The following is a 24,380-nucleotide window of genomic DNA, read 5'->3' as shown; positions in this document are numbered from 1 at the left end:
TCACGTATTTGTGTTGAAACAGAGGATTAGAAATATTTTTTTTCAACACGTCAATTTCACATTAGCTAATAATGGAAAACAAGCACACAAACTGTTTTTGAAAGAAAGAAAGTGCATGATAAATGCATTCCGAACGTACATACATATGGCATGTAAAATTTCCATCTACAATATTTTCTTTTCACATGGAGCGACGTATTACATAATCAATTCATCCAACTCGTAACAAACCAACACTAATAGCAAATAATATCACGGGCCGCCATAGCATTCTCTGTTTTAAAACTTTTCTCACTTAGATCGTTCGGCGCTCAGGGCCGACTCCCGCTACCCCTTTGCTACGGCATTGAACTTGATGAGACTGTATAATATTTTATAACATATTTCTACTTTCGTAAAATTTGAAATCAAGGGGTTGCAATTACCCCTCCATCCCCCCCCCCCCCCTTTGCAGGTGCCTTTGGCCGTCTGGAATGAAAATGCAAGAAAAATATGAAAATTAATTCCATCTTGAGTACCCTTTAGCCCTGCTACTCTTAAATTCTACTAGCCAGTTTTTTCTTGTACTTTAATGTTTGACCCCCACCCTGACCCCTCCGCTAGACTTAATTTCCGTCCAAGGTTGTGAGCAATGCACCCTGCCCCCTCTGGTTGCGCCACTGCGTGCCTGGTTAAGGCACCATGCAATGAAAAACAATTAGTTTTCAGTGAGGAGATTTTTGTTTGCTCGATCATTCATTTAGATAAATGAAGCTGTAATACTGCGTGCATTTCCTGGCAATAAGATAAAAACTGCTTACGCTGAACTGAAATTGCTAAGTATATAAATTCTCCTTGGAGGAGAGAGCTCCTCCTAGGACTTCGTAGGATTTAGGAGCTACGTAAGTAGGCAACACTGGCTGTAGCTGTCCACGTGGTGATGAAACACCTGGAGCGACACGCTGCCGGAGGGCTGTTTCCTTCCAGCAGGTTTTGCAGGCGCCCGGGTCTTGTTGAATGCCCAGTTACCTTGTAAGCGCAGAGCGCCTTGAAGACCAAGAACCCGGGTAAAGACGCAAGTCGACTCGTTGCCGTGGGCAGGCAAGCAGGTATACCTGTCCTCGCCGGCAAGCGGGCAGTGGGTAGGTAAAAGGCACACTATGCAGCCCTCTAGCTGTAGCTAGGGGCTGTTGGAGTGGCACAAAGCAATGTCTGTAGGACCTGTAGGTGGTAAACAGACACAGGAAAAGTACCAGACCGTCAACGGACAGGTCGTGCACGGGTCACAACACCAGCACAAGACCTCAATGTACGACTCTCAGCTCGGCGACAGAATACCATGATGGCAAGGAACATCACTCATGCCCTCCAGGCAGCCTCTGGTGTGCGTGTGTCAAACCAAACTGTCTGTAACAGACTCCGAGAAAGTGGTTTACGTTCCAGAAGACCTCTCCGGCACCAGTACCTATTGCCACAACATTGGCGCGACCGTGTGCATTGGGCCCGTGCACATTGAAATTGGGGACCCGATCATTGGGCTCAATGTGCTCTTCACCGATGAATGTAGGCTCTGTCTAAGGCCTGATTCACGAAGAGGACTGGTGTGGCAAGGCCCTGGACTGCAGAAGCGGCTTTGTGGTGTTCAGGGGGTCCATCCATACCAAGTAGGAGAAATCATGGTGTGGGCAGGGATCATGCTCGGACGTCGAACGCCCCTAATTCCAATTAGAAGGACACAAACAGCTGTTCGTTATGTCAGGGACATTCTCCAGACGACTGTGGAACGTATCATCAGGAAATTGCTGACGAATTTGTCTTGGTGGATGACAATGCCCGTCCACACCACGCACAGACTTTGCACGATTATCTGCAGGCGGCGAATAACCATCGCATGCTCCGGCCAGCGCAAAGTCCCGACATGAATTGCATCGAACATGCATGGGCAATGCTAAAAAATGCCATTGCAAACCGTCCTGTGGCTCCCACCAATCTTCGTGAAGTTCTTTTTGCGGCACAGGACGAATGGGATCGCTTACCGCAAGATCACCTTGATCATCTCATCCTCAGTATGCCACAGCGTATTCAAGACCTTCTTGCAGCCAGGGGAAGACACACCAGGTGGTAGACAATGTTGCTGGTGGATCCGCTATGACGAACAGTCTTCTTGTGAAAGTTCTTTGTTTTTATCGCCTCCCATCATGAATTGTGCCATTTTCGTTTTAAACAGATTTCTGAGAAAATTGTACGTTTTTTGTTCCCTTTTCATTCAACATGTCATGTTATTCATCTTTTCTTTTGTATTGCCACTGTCAAGGTCAATAAACCTTATGCTTCACATATCATTTTCCGTCCTGATGCAAAACTTTTTGACTGTGTTTAGTTTACTATCCTTCGGACACATTTATTTATTTTTACAGAAGAAACTACTTACCGTAATAAGTTCCTGTATCATTGTCGAAAATTGAGATTAATTGCGTGAAAAAAACGAAATGGCACCTTCAATAATGCTTAGGAATGCAGAAATGGCACCTTCAAGAATCCTTAGTGATACAGAATACGTAAGTACCAATGTGAAAAAGAAGAAAATAAAGGAATTTCAGAGGTTTCGGGGATACTAAACTTTTAATTTTTTTAATAGTCACATCACGTATGATTTTCTATGAACTTTCATGCAAATTTTCCGAAATCATAAGACTAAATGCACGGTAAACTGGACCTGTCATTCCTTCCATCCAAATTTCCCATCTTATATATCAACATACGTTTGGTCAAAAATTAAATTGGGATATGCTTTCAAAGAATAGATGAATAAAAAAAAAAAGTATATTTATCTCGTTCATAGCACCTTCGAACTTGATTAACTAGCTTAGTACCTCATTGGTACACACACCCGTACAATAACTTTTATAATTATGTGAAGTTTCATTTGAAATTTAATTTCTGGAATTCCCGAAACTTATTAGTATGGGATGACAGTACGAATTCCAATTTCAAAACACCCTCTGTTCGAATCCTTAGTACGGCATGAAGTTTCTAATGTTTGCCCTTATTTATTTCATCAAATTAACATACAACCTCATTGTAGCGATTAACAAGAGGCAGAAAAAAGACGTAAACAAACCAGAATTGCCATACAATATTTCTATTATGTCAACTTCTCAGATGTAAGATAATGGTGCATACAATCTGTTCAAGGTTGGGTATGAATTGTTGTTATGTACATGCAAAAATAAATATTTGTTGTCTTACTAATGTTTTAAAATGTTTCTATTGTATTCAGGAAACTTACGACCTGGCTTAACCTTAGCATTACACAAAATCTTCAAATTACCCTCTTTCTGCTTCTGTTATCCCGCTGTTTCACGTATTTGGCGATGCAAAATGGCGTCCGCTAAGGAGCTGGATGTGCAGCCAATCAAGAAAGATTGTACATCCCATCAGGGTGATCAGCAAATCACAGGCCACTTATCTGAACTCGTTGCATTCATGGAAAGTGAAAAAATGGCGACAGCGATCAAGGGAAGTGGATGGCCTCGAAGAGCCTCACAAACGGCCCCTTTTGTAGAAAACAAATATGTTCCAAACCAATCAATAACTCTAAATAGGACTATTAATCTGTAAGTAATTTTTACTAAATTATTTTCATGTAATAGTTGTAATTTCATTTTACACTAGGGATGCCTTCAAGACGCCATGCTTGCCGGTTGATAACATATTTGCACCACTATCGTCACGAATACTTTTGTAATTGTCTGATGGATGCTATGTTTTTACTTTTGTTATTCTATTTCTTACAGCGTTTGCGGTAATTTAATGAATATTTTTTGTGGAAACAAATTTTGTTCTGAAGAACTGAAATCATGGCTCAAGATCAGAATATTAGGAGGTATTGTCTATCCTGCATAAATTGAGGAACTTTGACTGTCAACACAGATAAGATGCACGCTATGCTGTCTAAAATGAAAACTGTACTTTGGGATTCTCGCTTCCATCATTGTGTACAACCGTGGGTGTACGCTTACACATAATGTCAATGGTGAAGTAGTAGGACTTTTTTTTTTAAAGGGGAAGGGATGTATATACACACAAAGTAAAGTTAAAGAAATACGTGCAAATGCCAACAGCATCTTTCTAACATAAACGTCAATAATAACCGAACAAAACTTCGAATTACTAACATAACACTTCTAATGTCAATTTTCGTTACCTGGTTGCAGTTTTAAAATGTGTCAAGTGCCACATGAATCGCAAGCTACAAACAACACACAACAAACACTCCTAAACTAACAAAATTGATCAGATCAAATAAAGTAAGCCATCGTGAAATTAGATGAATAGGTAACTTTTTTTGTAGAGGCCATCAGTTCCCATTTGAGGCCACGTTCATTGTAATGAAAGTGGATTGATTTAGTTTATTTTACTTCGCATTTCTGCCACTTTCGGCTAATCGCGAAGGTGATATGATGAATTAGATGAAAGGATACTCACAAAGAACGCTCAGGCCAGGATTGGAACCCGGGACCTCTGGCATCGTAACACACTGCTGCAGAGCCTGGCATTGTAATGAATATGTACATTCAACAATTATTTGTTTACTCTACATGTCTGTGTAATTGATGATTTTGTTCATTATTAGTCCCACTACGTATGGTCACTCCATATTTTCATATCGTGTTGGGACAAGCTACGGAGCGATTTTACATTACCGGGAATTTATCCATTTTGTTTGCAATTCAGCATACTCACTAGATTAGGGCTCCTAATCACGAATCTGAAGTTATAATTTGTCGCTCACGTGTCAAACTTGCAAAATAAGAGGGTCAGTCATCGCAACCGACAATGCACAATTGCTCATTATTTATCGCAAGATTTTCCATTTCGAATACTTAAAGAACGAAATATATATATTCCTGATATTGCTACGACCCTAAAATTTAACTGTTTCTTAACCTAGCCACGCGTCAATGGTTTGTGGGGCTAGCCAAAATTCAGGAATTTCTATACGTGAGCGCCAAATTTTAAGTGCAGATTCGTGATTAGGAGACCGAAATTAGTACGTATCAAATTTCAAATAAATTGGAGAAATTCCCTGTATTGTTAAATTATACCCAAGCTACTCAGGTTAACAAGTCAAGAAGTTGCATGGAAATGAAAAAGAAAGTCTTCAAGCACTCTGAAACTCTTCCCGACCCAGGTTCAGAAAATGAAATTTGCTAAACAAGTTTTCTTATTATGTGGTTGTCTTTTGTGCAGAACAACATCCCCAGTTCACATTAATGCCCTTAACATTATAATTATGCTCATATGAGCAAATATGTTTTGAGAAGGTTAAGATTGTTAGGTGTATTGCTTTGGTATATCCATACAATGATTATATTTCTCTGTGTCAAATACTTTTGACAGCTCTGTATTAGAAGCTTGGCAAGCAACCTACTTTTTCATTTCTTTGACTTGAACAAGTGCACATTAGTTTTTCTAAAATACAAACCTCTGCTGAAGTTCATTTCCAGCATTCTGAATGCTTTCCTCAGCCCTATGTACAGCCTACAACAAAGACAGTAGTGGCAAATTGTTCACTTTTATTCTGCATGCTGTGTTGTTTTAATATATGGAATTTCGTTGGGGTGTACATAGTATTTTTTGGCCCAAGTTCCTTTTGTTTTATTGCAATTTCATCATGCTTCAAATGCAATTTTTACATGGTTCAATTTCGATTTACGTCTGTTGACACATACTGCAGAATTTTAGCAATTGCTTAAGATTTTGTTCAATATATGCTTTCGTGGTTAGGTTAGGCAGGTCAGGTTTGTTTCTCTTAGTATTAAAATAAAGTCCCTAAATGCATTCTACTAAGGTTCCGATTTACTTCTATATTAATTCTCACTAGTCTACGATACTTACAGTCTCTTGTCACCGGAAAATACATTGTCCGTGGGAAGCACGAATGTTTGCGTAAGGTAATTTGTAAGTTGTTGTTTTCAACATAAATAACTTTTTCAAAACCCAAACAGTGCTCATTACTTTATGGAATGTTCAAATTTTGTGTGACAATGATTGCCAAAATTCTACAATAATTAATCTTCCTGCTAGGCGAATTTTAAAAATAAATCGTAAAACAATCGGAACCATTACAGACTACTAATGTCAACAATGTCAAGCTTTTAAAGCATGTAGGCTACCCAATATAAATACAATCGAAATTTGAAAGTTAAAACAATTTGTAATTGACAGTAGGTTAAATTTTAGAAAGCTGTTATATTTTTGCCGTAATATTTAAATTAGCACTGGTTTTATGTATGTTGAAAAGGCCTAACAGTTTAGTAACAAATTACCTTTGTTTTCCCAAATCTGTTTGATAGCACAGTTAAGTGTTGGTTTTGAGGTAGAAGAAATTGCTGGGGATGTGGCATATTGTTCACTTTTCTGAGGGGTGGGCATTGTGTTGGAATACAAAATCAGTGTCGCCATCCTATTTTGTAGTTACATCACTTAAGTCATGATGTAGAGACTTCTTTATAATAGGTGTGAAGTAATTGTGTTTATATGTGGTAGGTTCTATTTATTGTTTTGTCGTTTCAGTTACCCTCTCACAAATTACACATTTGGAACAAAAGAGCCACTCTTTGAGAAAGATCCATCCGTTCCTGCGAGGTTCCAAAGAATGAGGGAAGAATTTGAAAAGATTGGAATGAGGAGAAGTGTTGAGGGTGTACTATTGGTGCATGAGCATGGTTTGCCCCATGTGCTTCTACTTCAGCTAGGAACAACATTTTTCAAATTGTGAGTGAACCTTTAAGTTTAGGTATTAAATATAAATGTCATTTGTTGTAAACTATGCTGTAGATAGAGTTAGGGGAAAACAAAAACAAATATTGACTTTTTTTTGTCATTTGTGGCCAATCTTTTGAATTCAATTCAAATTTTAAAAATATAAAAATTCTGACTGCAAAGAAAAATGATCTGACGCCCAAATATTAGAGGATGGGAGTCGTAGGACTCCAAAACTGTGTTTGCACAGATTCTATGTACAACTCCTCCCTTAAATATTGTCACATCTCTTGACCAATGATCTATAATTTGCTTGTAGAGTTGCAAATCTGCTAAATTTACATTAAACGTCTCTTAGTACTGTCTCCAGTGTGTGCCCACCTCATTGCAGTTTGCACAACGTGGTGGAAAAGAAACATAAAATAATTCAAATGAATTATTTTCCTGTAGTTTACGGTTATTACAAGCATAAGAAAACAGTTTTTCTTTGTGACGTTTCAGGAGAACACACGCTCCTTTCATCAGACATTTATTTTCATTTTGACTAAAGATACAGTTATAACAATGGTTAGTAATTTTTAACATGGTAACATAGATCCAGTATGGAGTTTTCTTTTTCACAAATGGAGTAAGCCACCATCTTTAAAATTTAATGTAACAGAAAACATCAAGAGACTTTGTGAAAACAATGATGAATTTGAATTGCCTGATGATATTTTGGATTCATAATTTAATAATTTAAATAAAAATAAAACAGACTGTTTTTTTCACAGTTAAGTTGCTATATTACAACAATGTAACATTGACAACATCCATTATATAACAGATTCTTTTTGTTTAAAAATTACTAACCATTGTTATAACTGTATCTTTAGTCAAAATGAAAATAAATGTCTGATGAAAGGAGCGTGTGTTCTCCTGAAACGTCACAAAGAAAAACTGTTTTCTTATGCTTGTAATAACCGTAAACTACAGGAAAATAATTCTATAATGCAAGCAATGCGTACATACAAGAAAAACTATAATTCAAATGAATTATATATCTGCCAATGTGTGCCTTTGGCAAGGTAATTGCACAGTGTGCTCAAGTATAACACAAGCCCCTTTGAGGTCACCAGTGTTAGATGTGGTGCTGTTACTACAACACAGTGCATATCATTCTCTGTGTACTGTTTCTGCTTGTTGTCTCTGTCCCACGTTTAAGTTCAAGAACACTAAGCAGTTCAAAGGATACCTCCACTGGTAACACCTCAGATGCTCCATGCTGACTAAGCTCCGGAAGAATCTTGGTCCAATGCACCACAGAAGAGTTTATCCCTGCCCCCCCCCCCCCCCCCAAAGATAATTGTCCTGACTGTCTACAGTGGAGGCACATAGTGGTCCGTATCCCAATTTAGCCTATTTGTGCATAAAGTGAACTCAATCAAACAAACAAACAAAATAAAATGCAACTTGAGACCTTTTCAAATCTAGGGTAGTCATATTTACAAATGAAAGGTTTCTGCAGTTGCCATTGTTGCACTGAAACTTTGATTTTACGTTCCCATATTTTACATTTTTCCACATTAAACATTGAATCTTGATGGTCCCAACGTTGCAAAATGGTATAAAATGTTCCTCGATTTTGCATTTTCCCATATATTAAGTTTTTTCAGCTTGGTCCCCTGAAAAACTGAAAATCGAGGTTCCACTGTATTAGTATTTTTATTTAGGATCTTTTTTCTGCCACTTTTGCCTAATGACAAAGATTAGGATAAGTGATATGGTCCAAAATCTAATTTTTCTCATGCTAATAAGGACCATTCTAATTCTTTCACACACACTTGTCAGCATTTCGTTGATGATTAAAAATAGCTTTTGTTTGTGTACGTTTGTCTAACAAAGGGAAGTTTTAAACTAGAATCATATTATCTGTTGGAGATATGGCAAACCTTAATTAAAATGTCTGAATTTTGAGAAAGATACCCAACACCGTGACTGTTTTGGCACTTAAGATCTTAGCTTTTATGAAAAGGATCATTAGAATAACTTATACAACTCATTTTTTTAGGCCTGGCGGTGAACTGAATCCAGGGGAAGATGAAGTGGAAGGTCTGAAGAGGCTCTTAACAGAGGTATGTTTTATAGGCTGTGTATTTTGTTTCCAAGAATGAATCTTTATGTACACATTAAAAAGTTGAAATCAACACATACAATAAATGTATATCGTTTTACAATTTGTATCGTAACGTGGGACATGTAAAGCATAATCTGTTCATATTTTTAATACTTGCATGTGTAATTTTATCAATATGTAGAAAATTGTCAGTTATTGCCTTGTACATATCGTTTAGCAGGTTATAAATATTTGAATAAGTCTGTGAAAGGGATTGTTGTGTGAAGTATTGAAATATTCATGCCTGTTGTTGAAGCCAACATGTGTTTACACCTGTCATTTTCATTGCCAAACTGTTCACATATGAGAGCAAAGCATACATGCATGATTGTTGCATGTTTCATGTAATATATAATGATGTGATGTCTTCACTTGAAATTCAGCTAACACCATTATAAACAAACAAAACAAAAAGTCAGTTTTATTATTGAACTGTTCATAGTTTCGTAACAGACTAAGATGACATCTTACATAAGACATTTTACAAACCTGAAGTGGTTTCAAGATTCTTTTATACTAAAGATTTCTTTAATATACATGATGGTCTGTTGTGTTATTTAGCAGAAGAATCTGAGACATTGAAGGTCACTTAGTTGCTATAACTTTCACTCGATTTTACATTTTTCAGTGGGGAGGTTGTTCAGGAGAGACATACAGACAGAGGGTGTCACTCTTCACAACACATACACATAGAGGACAAATAACTTTTCTTAGTAATGTTTTTCTCAAGTTCCTGTTTTGATGCTACATTTTCTATCCTCTATGTATACAGCCATACAATAAGGCCTCTCCAGTAGCATAATGGCAACCCTGACACCCTGTAATCCAGGCATCATGGGTCTGATCCTTAGTGAGGTGCATGGCACAGTGTAACCTGCCCGGGGCACTCGGTGCCACCTTTTTTAAAATTTTAAATTCCTTCCCTTACCCACGCAATAGTGGACTGGAAATTACTAGGTAACCCACCTACAATATTCCCGCAAAAACATAGTTACTTACGTGCATCAGTCTTCCTTAGACGGCACTCAGTACTTCACGCAATAACATCTCCTACCATAAATCATTGCGCGAAAGATTGTGGAGGATAATAGAACAATAGAACGTCTTACTTTGTTCGAAATGCAAAATATTTGTATGCAGAAACCGTTGCAGTACCCATACCAAATGTCAAGAGTTGTCAAAATAACAATATTGAAAATTGAGAACATTCAGTTCTTTTTATTTGAGTCAGTATACGTAGATCTCATAAAAGCAGGATAAAAATTTGAAATTTTAACATTTTAAAAATATTTTGGAAGTTTCATACATTGTGATTTGTACATTCATTGCTTTTTCTGCTAGTCAGTAAGATTTTGAATGAGAATTTTGGAACATTTAGTTCCTTTCTTAGTCGATATAATGGGCGGAGTATAAGTTGTAATATTTCAATTCAATTCAAAAACTTTATGAACAGTGTGTTACTTTTTTAGTTCATTATGTGACAAAGTGTTATTATTTTAGAATAATGTTTTGTTGCATTTGCTTCAAGATAGTAAGTTTTTTTTATTCTATGAGATACTTTCTCTCATTTCTTGTTATTTAATAGCTAACAAAAAAATCAAAATGGACATTTTGCCTTCATATATATTTCTTCTGATTTCCAGGAAGTGCTAGTGTAATTAAACATCAATTTGCATAGATAATTCATGTAAATAATGGTGGTTTTGATAGGGTGGCACTAAGTGTGGGCATGTTTGTGCTTCTATGAGTATGCAGATGTCGGAGGGTTAACCATTACTATCGGATTAAAATTGTAGATACTCAAGTTTAGACTGCAATTAAAAATTAACCAGTAGACCTACAACAAAACTAGTTACATCAAAATTTAGCTTATTCAATTCTGCATTAATCTATGGTATTTTTTTCCCGGGTATTCCTTACATTTTTTTGCGTCGTGAAAATGAAATTCTATAAATCAAAAATGGTTTGTCAGATTGTGATGAAATTTTGGTATGGTGCAGGCAGAAAGGTTTTAAACATAAATCTTAATTTTCAGATTTTTAAAATTTGTCAAAAAATCTTTCTCAATTTTGCGACACAACTTTTTCTTAGTATTGGTTAGTCCTACAAATACAATTCTGGTCTTGTGTGGAAGCTCTTTGAATCTTTTTAAATTCCATTATTTTTAAAAACCGTTTTTAAATACAAATACAATTCTGGTCTTGTGTGGAAGCGCTATGAATCTTTTTAAAATCCATTATTTTTAAAACCCGATTTTATACAGATTTTTATTCAGCAGGGTAAAACTATTTGTGGAACATGGCAACACTGATATCACTGACAGCCTGCAGTTTCCACTGTTTAATGGATATCATTGTGTGCCACGTTCCACACTCATCTTTAGTCCGCTGAATAAAAATCCTATAAAATCTGTTTCTCAATGTGAGATGACAACGATAATGGATTTTAAAAACAGATTCAAAGAGCTTTCAAACTAGACCAGTTTTGTATTGTAGGACTACCCAATACTAAGAAAAAGTTGTTTCGCTAAATTGATAATGGTTTTTTGACAAATTTTAAAAATCTGAAAATTAAGATTTGTTTAAAACCTTTCTGCCTGCACCATACCAAAATTTCATCATGATCGGACAACCTGTTTTTGATTTATAGTATTTCAAAAAGAGCAATTGTTTGCAAAACTTAGAAAACGGCCCTCTTTATCCCCACAATGATAAAAAATATGTCCTACTGGAAAAAAAAATTGTTTAGCATAGATTAACGCAGAATTGAATCAGCTAAATTTTGATATATCTATTATTTTTGTAGGTCTACTGGTTAATTTTTAATTTGATAGTAGGTCAGTCTGATTAGCCTCAGTATAGAGTGACTTTAAACAAACTTTGACTTGGGCTTCTATGGGATGCAAATTCAAGGTTGCCGCTAGCATTTATTTTTCAGTTGGATAACTTACCAAAACTATAATCTTCTACAACTACACTACCATTCCAGCTGTGAACCTTGCTGTTTGAAGTTGCTTTGTTGAACACCTCATAAAGTCATGAATGTATTAGCATCAATGCTTTAAGTGTTTTTACATTAAACACTGATTTGTAAGTTCTGTTGACAATTATTCAAGCCCAGAGAACACCCCTTGCAATTATTGCTTACATTCTCTATGCGGCACTAAAGAAAATGTTGTTTTCTGACAGAAGATTGAACTGTCACTGGCAACCATAAATCTGTGCTTCATGGTTTCATAAATACAGGGTGGATCATGCAATTTTTTCAGGCCTTGTAGCATTGAAACAGGACCTTGACTAGCAAAATTCTGCTATGAAAAGTTGCTTGTCTTGATGACTTCTGTGTGTATGTACTATGTTTATTAATTCTTTCACTATGTTTATTAATTCTTTCATATTGATGCAGGTGCGACTTACTCACATAGTATAAATTATCAGTACAATATAAAAAGAAAAAATATTTTATAAAATACCTAAAAGTACTTACGTTAGTGAGTATATGATTTTCATGAAACGACATTTCGGGATGTAACTACTCCCTTCATCAGGGGGATAGGCTATGCCAATTTAATTATACCATTGGCTGCGTTGGATCAAGACGTATGGTAAAAATGGATAAAAATGTTTAAATGTGATTTAAGGCAGCTGAACATGTGTAGGTGCCTTATTCCTACCATTACGTTAGAATCCTGATGTAAAAATCCGTAAAAAGTTACAAACAAATTTTCTAAAACACGTTAAAAACACTGTGAACGTAGTCCAACTGTCTAAGGAGGCCTCATGGAATGCCAGAACTTGTTCTTACCCCTTTTCTTCCCCTCTACTTCCCTTGGGTTACGTCATATCTAGCTGTTGTTTATTTTATTATCCCTCTCTTTACAGATATATGCTGCTTCGTATACATTCCTACTTAATGGTTTATGATCAATTCTCATTATTTCTCGCTTCTGAATTTCATGTTCTTCCTCTATCACGTGTTCGTATAGTCCAGTTCTTGGGGTTCCTTATTTTATGTTTTTGTCATCGTGCTCCGGCCTGTTTGACCTATATATTCTTTATTACATGAACATGTTATATTATCAACCCCTTTTCATTTTCCGTTTTATTCTCCTTTTCTTTCCCATCCTTTTTATATTGTGTGAAATGTTTCTCTACCGTTCGTGGTGCCCTCATCCCACATTTAATGCCAAATTCTTTAGCTACTCTTTCTATCTTTTCCGAAATTTCTTTGAAATACGGAATGCCGGTATATTTGTATTTCTTATTCTCCAGGTTAATTTTGTTTACTTGCGTCTTTTTTCCTTTATCACTGTTCGTTTCTTCCCCCCTCCTCTATCCTTTTTACATATCTTGTACACTTTCCAGCGTATCTTATTCAGATGTTCCTCTTTGTAAAAGGTAAAGGTAAAGTGTTCCCGTGTGCTTAGCACCACACCATGAAGGCGTATAGGGGATGTGCAGGTAAAGCCCCACACTTTCTTGATCCGGTCGTGAGTGGGGGTGATGTGATCAGCATCACGCCCTTGACTGCCTTTACCCCCCAGGTACCCATGTTATTCAATGCTGGGTGGGCCCCGGGGCTGCTTCCACTTTGTATCCATTCTTCTTTTTCTCTCTCGTTTCTTTGACTGCATAATTGTATTCCCCGGATGAAAAAGTTAAGAAAGACATTGTGTTTTGTTCTGTTGGCATGTTCTGACTTGCTATGAATGTATAAATCTCCAGCAAGGGTGTTGTGGAAAACCCCAGTTTAATTTTTGTTCCGGTTTTGATGATTTATAAATCTAAGAAGCCCATTACATCCTTTGCCATCTCTTCTTTTGTGAATTTAATTCAGGGGTCTTGTTCCCCCAGTATATCAAATAATTTCAAAAGATGAGCTTTTCCCCCTATAACCAGAACGTCATCGACGTATCTCCCGAATTATTTAATATTTCCTACCATTTGTTCTAAGGCAGTTTTTTCTATAAAATGCATGAAGATCCCCGATGCAATCACATGTCGAGCTGCCTGAAATCACATTTTAACCTTTTTATCCATTTTTACCATACCTCTCGATCCATGTCTTGTTTGACTCAGCCAATGGTATATTTAAATTGGCATAGCCTATCCACTTCATGAAGGGAGTAGTTACATCCCGAAACGTTGTTTCACAAAAATCATATACTTGCTAACGCAAGTAATTTTAGGTATTTTATAAAATGTTTTTTCTTTTTATATTGTACTGATAATTTTTATTATTAATTCTTCCAAAGTATGGAATACAAACACAATCAAGTTTTTGCCTTGACTCAAATATCTGCAAATAGTCGGTCATTTTCAAATAAAACTATTAATAAGAATTTCCTGTTTCTTTGATGGACAAAATTACTAATCTTTGATGTTGAGAAAAATGTATGTGAACTACATCAAAATGCAGATCTGTAGATTTTTAGCCACTAAAGAAACCAAAGTTCATATTATTTGCATAGCTCACTGATTATATGTTATAAAATTGTTCCTTTTATTATTAATGCCTGTTGAGTCATACTGACAATGTTTTATTATTTTGATGATTGTTTTTTCTGTGGAATATTGTATCTTAAACTCTTCTTGTGAATATCAAATCAGTATTACTTGTGAAAAATATTATTTTATTTTCCTGCATATAGTTGCAGTTGAAGTCACCGAAATCAAAGTAAATAAAATTATATTTTTTTACAAGTAACACTTATTTAATATTTACATAAGATGTGAATTTTAATCGCATTTGTGCCATGAATGCCATAATCTCGCACTTAGTGTCACCAGTAGTGTAAGATTAATTGCTTATGGTTGAACAAGGAGAACTATGTAAATATATTGTTATATTCAGTATTTGCCCTGACGAAGCACAGTGTCATGTGCCATTAAACATTTCCAGTTTTATCAGAGCATAGTTGATGGGCTTAAATTGTAATAAAATATGCAAAATTGTAAGAATTTGGAAAATTCAAAATTAAAGCCAATGAACTAAATCAACTTATTCCTTCAAAATTGAAATACTCTGGTTATCTTGCTATCTTCAACTCAGTATGTATTTTGAATTGCATTATGTCACTTGTACTGCATATAAAGTTGTTGTTCCTCATTCATCCTACAAGTATTTGTTGTAAGGAAGCATTATTAACTTGGATGTTCAGATCTTTGTTATTTACATTCAGAAAATGAAATGATGGGAGTAGAAAATAGGTAAGTTAAAGCTACCCCCTGCACATTGCAGTACATATGAGGGGATGTGGAGGTGATGGATCAGCATCATGTGCCCCCACCTACCCCCTCCCAGATACCCATTTATTAACCCTGCAGTCGGCATGTCATTTTCTGTAACATGCATAAGTACGTGGGGTACACCTGTCTCCCAAGCTTTGAACTATCTTTAAGGAATGAATGCTGAACATTTTTTGTCTTTCTCCTAAGATCAGCTGCAATTTTCTGCTGCATTTTCTAAGTGGTATAATATTATGAAGTTAGCATCTGTCTCATTCTTGGAAGACAGTGCATAAAAATGCAATGGAGCAGTGTCATGTTCATTTTCGGTTACTTGGTCACGTTCATCACTAACCCACTTCCGTATAACGTATGAATCTGCTGTGTGCTCTGTATTTAGTCCCCCCAAGCATGTGACTGACGTTAACTTTATAATATTACGTGGCTTAGAAGTGCAACAGAACAACACAGCTGAGCTTATAACAGAAATAAAGATAGAATGTTCACCTACACAAAAGCACCAATGTGCAGTATAGTTCACAGTGTTGCAGTCTCGCTGTGAATATGAAAGGGGGTCGGTCACCTGTATCCCACACATCTAACTGAGGGTTAAAGGCCGTACAAATCTCAGATGTGCTCCATGCGAGGATATTGGGTCTCCCATGTGGGATAGAAACTAGTGTAAGATGTAAACAGACAGTTCTAAAGATGGCAGAATTTTGTTTTTCATGTGACACATACATTAACATGAATACACCACATATTCACCTTCACCTTTCTTATCGCAGTACTAAACCACAAACTTAAACCTTGGGATTTTGAATCACTAGACAGAGAAAAGCTGCTTCTCAGTTGCAAAACCTCTTTCCTTCCACTGACCAGACAAGAGAAGGGTGGTGTCACAGGTGGGCATCTTGCACTTGTACTCACAAACATGGGGAAAAAAAGGAGCAGGTTCAAAATTAGTAATTTTAATCAAGCGTGTGTAGAGGAGGCCGATGATGTGGCAACACTTTCAAATGTCAACTGTAGCTTCTGCAGGAAAATGGATTGGGGTTGAGGACTGTCAAGTCACTCCTTGCTTAGCATTACAGTATTTAACCATCCTTGCCCCTCTTTTTGTACTTTTATTGAGCAATAAGCTTCTAGGATAGAGGTTGATTTTCTGCTGTCAGTGAGAAGCCCTGGTGCACTTGCCTTATTGTTTTGATGGTTGTAAGCACTTGACTTGCTCTCATAATTATTATAATGAGACAATTGTATGTTAAAGCTTCCTCCGAAGGCAAGTGCCTGATACACTTAGAAGTTAACTGTACATATTTGTTGTATTTTTATATTGATGACTGGTTAATAAGTACTATTTTTTGTTACTGTTAAACATGAAGATTAAAGAGTACTTTTTTCACGTAAAATCTGTTGATATGCATATTTATGAAACTTCTCTGTGTTGTGGCAATAGTATAACATGTATTTTTACACCGCATCTGTTTTGTAAGAATGCTGTTGTGTTTTCACCATGAGCATTAAGATTTAAAAGAAGATGCCAGGGCTGAGCAGTTATCAGTGTTCAAATATAGAGGTATAATTTCAAATGTAATCATCAGTAATTGTTAGACAAGGCTTGCCAAATATCGATATTTAATAGCTTGGTGGCATAAAAATTATTCGTGCTTTCCTTCCCTGTGTAACAAGAGGTCCGAAAAATTAAACAGCAGACCAATAGTTAACCAGCTGGTGTTTCACCAGCATTATCAAGGTGAAAATAAGGAAGAAGGCAGCCAGTGTTGTTGCCTTCTTAAGTTGTTACATTTTTAACTATTTCTTTGCTAAAAAAATTCTCATGTCACATGTTGTTAATATAATAAAGATGTAAAACATTTTTATGATGTTATAGCCAAGGTGGATTTATTTAAATCGGGTGATTTTTTTTTTAAACACCGATTGAAATCACTTTAACTAAAATAAATTGTAGAGTGATGTACATATGAATTTTGTAGATATCAGGATCACTTTAGGTGAATACGTTAATCTCGTAATCATTTAAAGGTGTTTAGTACACTTTAAGGAAAGGAATCAAAATATATGCATGGATGGGGTATATGGGGATGGTCATACGGAAGGAAATGTAATATGTAAACTGTAAACACACTTAAATTCTCTTTGCTTTAAAATTCAATAATTTTTTAGGCAAAAATAGCAAAAATTTTGTTTAGAAAAATATACAAAATACTAATCGTGTTAACCCGTAAATATCATTATATACTATAAATTAACATGCTGACATTTTGCAAACTATCATTAAAAAAAATTGCCAAAATATTTTAAGTTACAATTATAGAGTACATCTAGAATGTTCTTTTTTTTTTCACTGGAAGAAAAGTAACTGAAATTATGTATTGTTAACACACTCAACATTTCCACAGAAGGTATATATGTATATATAGTATCAGAAATAGAAAAATGTTCATTTACATAAAAAAAATATTTGCTTTAATCAAACTGTTCTAATATTTTACACAGGCATTTACTAGAAAAAACCTTCCTATTAAAAAGACATATGTATGGTGTCAAAAAACAGAACTAGCAATTTTAAGCATGTTTTTTTTAGAAATATTAAAAAGATCAAAAATGTTTTTTGTTTTTTTTATCCACCTTGGTTACACCTCGGTTGAACATTTGCCCGATGCCAGTGAAGTCTTTTTCGAATTTTCAATTGGTTTTGTAAAACCACTATGATGATCCAAATTAAGAAAGAAAAAAATATATAGGCTCAGAATTCCTTATAGAGCATTCACGTGAATCTTCATGTGGGTTGCTTTCGCCGTTATTTAGAAAGTTGCAATAATTTTGTGGCTACGCAAGCCTATTAAACTATAGCATTTTTTAGGTTTGTCGCGTGTTACTCACAAATCCAGAATATAAAAAAGGAAAGTTAAAAATTGTACTTACGTATGTGAGTATAGTGCTCTTATTGTAGAACGACGTTTCAGAGATTGACTATCTCTTTCCTCAGGTTCGTATAAAAAAACAAAAACTAAGTACTTGGCATAGTACTGCGTCAGAAATGTAATATGAGGATTGTGGTTAAGGGTTGGTTAGGGTACATTTAAAATATTAAGTTTTTGCTATTACAAGTACGTAAAAACCAAGTCGTTCCCTAAAAAAACTCATGTAGTAGACCTATTCACAGGTAAAAAAGTTAAAAAAGTTAAAAATCTAAAAAAACTGCATAAATCTCAATGCAACCTGCAGGTTTGGCCTTTCCTACCCAACTGTGCTTATCTATCCACATGAAGGTCAATTCTCCACGAATGTTTCCCCTCCCCCTAATTTTCTCGTTTCCCCTTATTACGTCATAAATCCAACGTGAATTCACGTTCCTCTCTTGCAGCTTGCATAACTTCCGGAGTGACGTGGAAACCGATATTGGGTTTAATCTTCCAGGCTTTATCCCATTTTTTGAGGAAATTGATCCACCCTTCTTCCAAATTTCCTTCGTCCCTATTAAGATTATTCTTCCCTCCCTTACAAATACTCGCTGTTTCATACACGTTTCTTCCTAATTTCCTCCCCTCTTTTCTGAATTATCTCTTTTTTTGCGATTCCATGCCCACTTTCCAAAATGTGTTCTGAGAGACCCGTTTTGGGAACTTTTTCCCTTATGTCCTTTTCATGCTCGCTCCATCTTTTACCCATATTTCGGCCCGTCTGTCCTATGTACTCCTTCCCGCATTGGCATTCTATTCGATAAACCCCCTTCTGTTTTTCCGGTATTTCCCTAGTTGTCTTCCCTTTCTTATAATCGGTGAAGTATTTTTCTACATTCTTTGGTGCTTTCATCCCGCAAACGATTCCATAATCTCTCATTATTTTTCCGATTTTTTCCGATACGGATTGATGGTAAGGGATGCCAACATACTTTACCCTCCTATTTTCGGTTTTTTCCCCTTCTTTTTGATCCCCTTCTTTCCTAATAATTTTCCGTGCTCTCTCCGCTATCTTATCCATTTCTCTATTTGTGTATCCGTTTTTTAATCCTGTTTTTCTTATCCACCGAATTTCGTTGTCTTTTTCTTTTCCATTATTGCATAGTCTACCGGCCCTAATAAAAAAGTTAAGGAATACGTTTTTCTTTGTTATTTCGGGGTGCGCCGATTCCTTGTTAATATATAAGTTCCCCGATAGGGGTTTATGATGTACTCCTGTTCTAATCCTATTCCCTTCTTTCAAGATACTAAGATCCAGGAAATTGATTTTTCCATCGCTTAAGTTTTCCCTAGTGAAGTTTATTCTTTCGTCTTGTTTTTCTAATTCTTCAAAAACCTTGTTCAGTGCTACCCCCTTTCCTATAATCAAGATATCATCAACGTATCTCCCATAATATTTAATACCCATTCCTGTTTTTTCCAAAGCTGCCTTCTCAATGAAGTGCATAAAAATGCTCGCTACTATACCAGAAATGGGGTTTCCCATCGCCAGGCCTTCTTTTTGTCTATAAATACTGTCATTGACATAGAAAAAGTTATATTCCGTTACAAGGTTATACCATCGTACATATTCCCAAGCAGTTAGGATGTCTATTCCTTTTTCTAACAGCCACCTTAGTAAACAATCCCCCGCCCGCCCCCTCGGTACACTTGGGTATAAGTTAACAACATCAAAACTACTTATTGTATCCTCGTCATCAATTTCCAGATTTTCTATACATTCTTTAACTTCTACGGCATTCCTAACGCTATATTGGGTGTTCTCATTTATCTTCCTTATTCTTTTTACCAGCATTTTTGCTAGCCCATATCCCGGATGTTCGTATGTTGGTATAATAGGCCTAAGTGGTATGCCTTGTTTGTGTGTCTTAGGTATTCCAAAAGCAATTGGTATGTTGCCAACTTTAATTTCCTTAATAAGGATTTTCTTCTAGTAGTAGTAGTAGAAAATCCTTATTAAGGAAATTAAAGTTGGCAACATACCAATTCTAGTAGTAGTAGTAGAAAATCCTTATTAAGGAAATTAAAGTTGGCAACATACCAATTGCTTTTGGAATACCTAAGACACACAAACAAGGCATACCACTTAGGCCTATTATACCAACATACGAACATCCGGGATATGGGCTAGCAAAAATGCTGGTAAAAAGAATAAGGAAGATAAATGAGAACACCCAATATAGCGTTAGGAATGCCGTAGAAGTTAAAGAATGTATAGAAAATCTGGAAATTGATGACGAGGATACAATAAGTAGTTTTGATGTTGTTAACTTATACCCAAGTGTACCGAGGGGGCGGGCGGGGGATTGTTTACTAAGGTGGCTGTTAGAAAAAGGAATAGACATCCTAACTGCTTGGGAATATGTACGATGGTATAACCTTGTAACGGAATATAACTTTTTCTATGTCAATGACAGTATTTATAGACAAAAAGAAGGCCTGGCGATGGGAAACCCCATTTCTGGTATAGTAGCGAGCATTTTTATGCACTTCATTGAGAAGGCAGCTTTGGAAAAAACAGGAATGGGTATTAAATATTATGGGAGATACGTTGATGATATCTTGATTATAGGAAAGGGGGTAGCACTGAACAAGGTTTTTGAAGAATTAGAAAAACAAGACGAAAGAATAAACTTCACTAGGGAAAACTTAAGCGATGGAAAAATCAATTTCCTGGATCTTAGTATCTTGAAAGAAGGGAATAGGATTAGAACAGGAGTACATCATAAACCCCTATCGGGGAACTTATATATTAACAAGGAATCGGCGCACCCCGAAATAACAAAGAAAAACGTATTCCTTAACTTTTTTATTAGGGCCGGTAGACTATGCAATAATGGAAAAGAAAAAGACAACGAAATTCGGTGGATAAGAAAAACAGGATTAAAAAACGGATACACAAATAGAGAAATGGATAAGATAGCGGAGAGAGCACGGAAAATTATTAGGAAAGAAGGGGATCAAAAAGAAGGGGAAAAAACCGAAAATAGGAGGGTAAAGTATGTTGGCATCCCTTACCATCAATCCGTATCGGAAAAAATCGGAAAAATAATGAGAGATTATGGAATCGTTTGCGGGATGAAAGCACCAAAGAATGTAGAAAAATACTTCACCGATTATAAGAAAGGGAAGACAACTAGGGAAATACCGGAAAAACAGAAGGGGGTTTATCGAATAGAATGCCAATGCGGGAAGGAGTACATAGGACAGACGGGCCGAAATATGGGTAAAAGATGGAGCGAGCATGAAAAGGACATAAGGGAAAAAGTTCCCAAAACGGGTCTCTCAGAACACATTTTGGAAAGTGGGCATGGAATCGCAAAAAAAGAGATAATTCAGAAAAGAGGGGAGGAAATTAGGAAGAAACGTGTATGAAACAGCGAGTATTTGTAAGGGAGGGAAGAATAATCTTAATAGGGACGAAGGAAATTTGGAAGAAGGGTGGATCAATTTCCTCAAAAAATGGGATAAAGCCTGGAAGATTAAACCCAATATCGGTTTCCACGTCACTCCGGAAGTTATGCAAGCTGCAAGAGAGGAACGTGAATTCACGTTGGATTTATGACGTAATAAGGGGAAACGAGAAAATTAGGGGGAGGGGAAACATTCGTGGAGAATTGACCTTCATGTGGATAGATAAGCACAGTTGGGTAGGAAAGGCCAAACCTGCAGGTTGCATTGAGATTTATGCAGTTTTTTTAGATTTTTAACTTTTTTAACTTTTTTACCTGTGAATAGGTCTACTACATGAGTTTTTTTAGGGAACGACTTGGTTTTTACGTACTTGTAATAGCAAAAACTTAATATTTTAAATGTACCCTAACCAACCCTTAACCACAATCCTCATATTACATTTCTGACGCAGTACTATGCCAAGTACTTAGTTTTTGTTTTTTTATACGAACCTGAGGAAAGAGATAGTCAATCTCTGAAACGTCGTTCTACAATAAGAGCACTATACTCACATACGTAAGTACAATTTTTAACTTTCCTTTTTTATATTCTATTAAACTATTACTATATGTTGATTGGTGAAACATCCGTGGTTTAATTATGTGTGTGCTGTTTTTGATTTTATGTACCTCGTTTAACACACAGGCAAGAAAAACCTGTTCTCTTCAGCATATGGTGTAAGGAATTACGTGAATAAATGTTTCGGAACGGAAATATATAATTTTTCATGGTGAAGTTTTAACATTTACTATTTTAAATTTGTTAAATATCAAGTATCAATAACTGTATTGGTAGGAAACTGAAGTAAAATAGTTATATGTATCTGATATCAGCTCAGTTCAGCTTTTACTTAAAACTTGTTTATTACATGGCTGTAGATTGTATCACGTTTGTCATTTTGTTTAAAGTGCCCGTGCACAATTGTTGCTTTTTATTTGTATACATCCATGAAGGTTTTATTTTTTGTATTAATGTTTGTTAAGCATTATGGATGTGATATTACTTGATTGCAGACACTTGGAAGACAAGATGGGGTAAAACAGGAATGGATTATCGAGGATACGATCGGAAACTGGTGGAGGCCTAACTTCGAACCACCTCAGTATCCCTATATCCCCCCTCACATCACTAAGCCCAAAGAACATAAGAAGCTATTCCTTGTGCAGTTGGCTGAAAAGGGTATGATAGCATTTAGTGTTATCTTAGATTGTTAATATTATTGTTATTTGATGTAGTCATGGAATTTGTTTATCTTTCTGTCAAAGCTATGGTGCTGTTTGCAAATGCGCATACATATTTTGAATTTGAATCATTTACATATCTTACCAGTCCATGAACTGGACTTGTTTCATTGTGTGAAATTCTTTGTACCTGCACCAAAGGAAGATTGTAAATTAAAACCAATGTACCAAAAAAAAGTGTGCAATAAATTAATATATTTATGCAATTGATGGACTAAGGAAATAATATTTGCACTCATTGTTTCCAGTGCAATTTACGTGTTTCCTACATGCATGTGCAGCAATTGTTAAAAAGAAAATTGTCCATTTTCCCGAAAATACCCAAGTGATGCTTTCTTGTGTAATACTTTGCTTTGGCAACAATGAAAAAGGGGGGTGATGTAATAGTACAGTGGCTTTTGTATGTTTTCCACTATAAACACAGTATCTGCAAAGAGACTAAATGATCTGCAAGTTACAGTCTGAACTCAGTATTCTTCCATGACTAAATGCAACAAAGGTAATCCACAAATCTTTGTTTATAAGTCTTCAAGCTAAAATGTGTCAGGTTGTCACTTTATTCTGATAAAGAGCAATTTATCTTTGATGTATTAGGGGTTGAAGTCTCTTAATGGGTTTAGTCTGAAATATGCAGGTCTTAATTGATCTAGTACCAACTCTCTTGTTGAAGTACTATAGCACAGTGTTCATATAAAACCATGTAATAAGAAAATAAAATAAAAACTTCAATGTAAATAATAATTGTTCAACTTTCAAGAACATTGTTCAAAAGAATACACAGTCTGTAAATTCATTGTAATTAACACCTTTAAATGTTTTTAGTATATGAAATTTACATCATTGTTTACTAAACGATTTCTCTTCTTCATAGTTAAAAATCTATTTTTTTTTACTTCAATTGAATAATATAGAAAACACATTTTTTGTTGTAGTATATTACTCATACCGTCACAACATGATTTTTTTTCATAACTTATAACCTGATCTTGTATTGGCATTGTGTAATTTGCTTGATTTCTTTCAGTTTATGTATGTACACTATGCATTTATTTGTAAATTTTATGTTGCCATCTTTGTACCCAAATATTTTGGGCATTTGACTCAAGATGTCGACTCAATCAGTCCCTAAACATTCCTTTGTTTGTTCTCTTATCTATTTCATATTAGCTGCTGACATGTTCCCTACCTAAACAGGGTAGAAAAGTGTGGCATGACGTAACATAGACATGGTCATTAGTTTTGACCCATCTCTTAGTGAATTCATCCACATTTAAAGAAAGAAGAGAGAGCTCCCAATATTTATGAAGTATCTTTACTTACTGATAACTGATATTCTCTTGATAGAAAGTATATAATTAATTTGTGTGTGAATTTTAATCTGATAAATATGAACTATTTGCTATTATCCATCATGGCTTATAGTTCTTTATGTACCAACTTAATTTTCATTATCCTCCATACCAAACATAAGGAAAATTAAATGTACATTAACGATAAACCATTCATTATTTTATGGTGTCCTTGATTATTAAAAGTGGCAGCTAAAGTTTTGTGATGCTTAAATTTATTT

The 24,380-nt window shown here is 35.6% G+C and overlaps 2 protein-coding genes across 3 annotated transcripts in view; one reads left to right on the top strand and one right to left on the bottom strand.

Moving 5' to 3' along the window:
- Window positions 1-3,312, bottom strand: part of LOC145987741 (protein BANP-like) — a 46,873-nt gene extending 43,561 nt beyond the window's left edge. The window contains exon 1 of the mRNA XM_083122399.1: window positions 3,269-3,312. The gene's annotated coding sequence lies outside the window, so the exon portion shown is untranslated. The remainder of the gene's footprint in view (window positions 1-3,268) is intronic.
- Window positions 3,313-3,447: 135 nt separating this feature from the next.
- The window catches only part of Cpsf5 (cleavage and polyadenylation specificity factor subunit 5), a 35,522-nt gene continuing 14,589 nt past the window's right edge, over window positions 3,448-24,380 (top strand). For both annotated transcript variants that reach the window (XM_083122398.1, XM_083122396.1), the window contains exons 1-4: window positions 3,448-3,596; window positions 6,559-6,759; window positions 8,798-8,861; window positions 22,583-22,748. In XM_083122398.1, the coding sequence (XP_082978524.1) occupies window positions 3,466-3,596; window positions 6,559-6,759; window positions 8,798-8,861; window positions 22,583-22,748 (562 nt within the window). In that variant the 5' untranslated portion in view covers window positions 3,448-3,465. The remainder of the gene's footprint in view (window positions 3,597-6,558; window positions 6,760-8,797; window positions 8,862-22,582; window positions 22,749-24,380) is intronic.

Source organism: Lepisma saccharinum, chromosome 5 (assembly GCF_977018435.1).
Source record: "Lepisma saccharinum chromosome 5, izLepSacc3.1, whole genome shotgun sequence".
NCBI classification, from domain to species: Eukaryota; Metazoa; Arthropoda; class Insecta; order Zygentoma; family Lepismatidae; genus Lepisma; species Lepisma saccharinum.
This window is presented reverse-complemented; position numbering and strand designations above follow the sequence as displayed.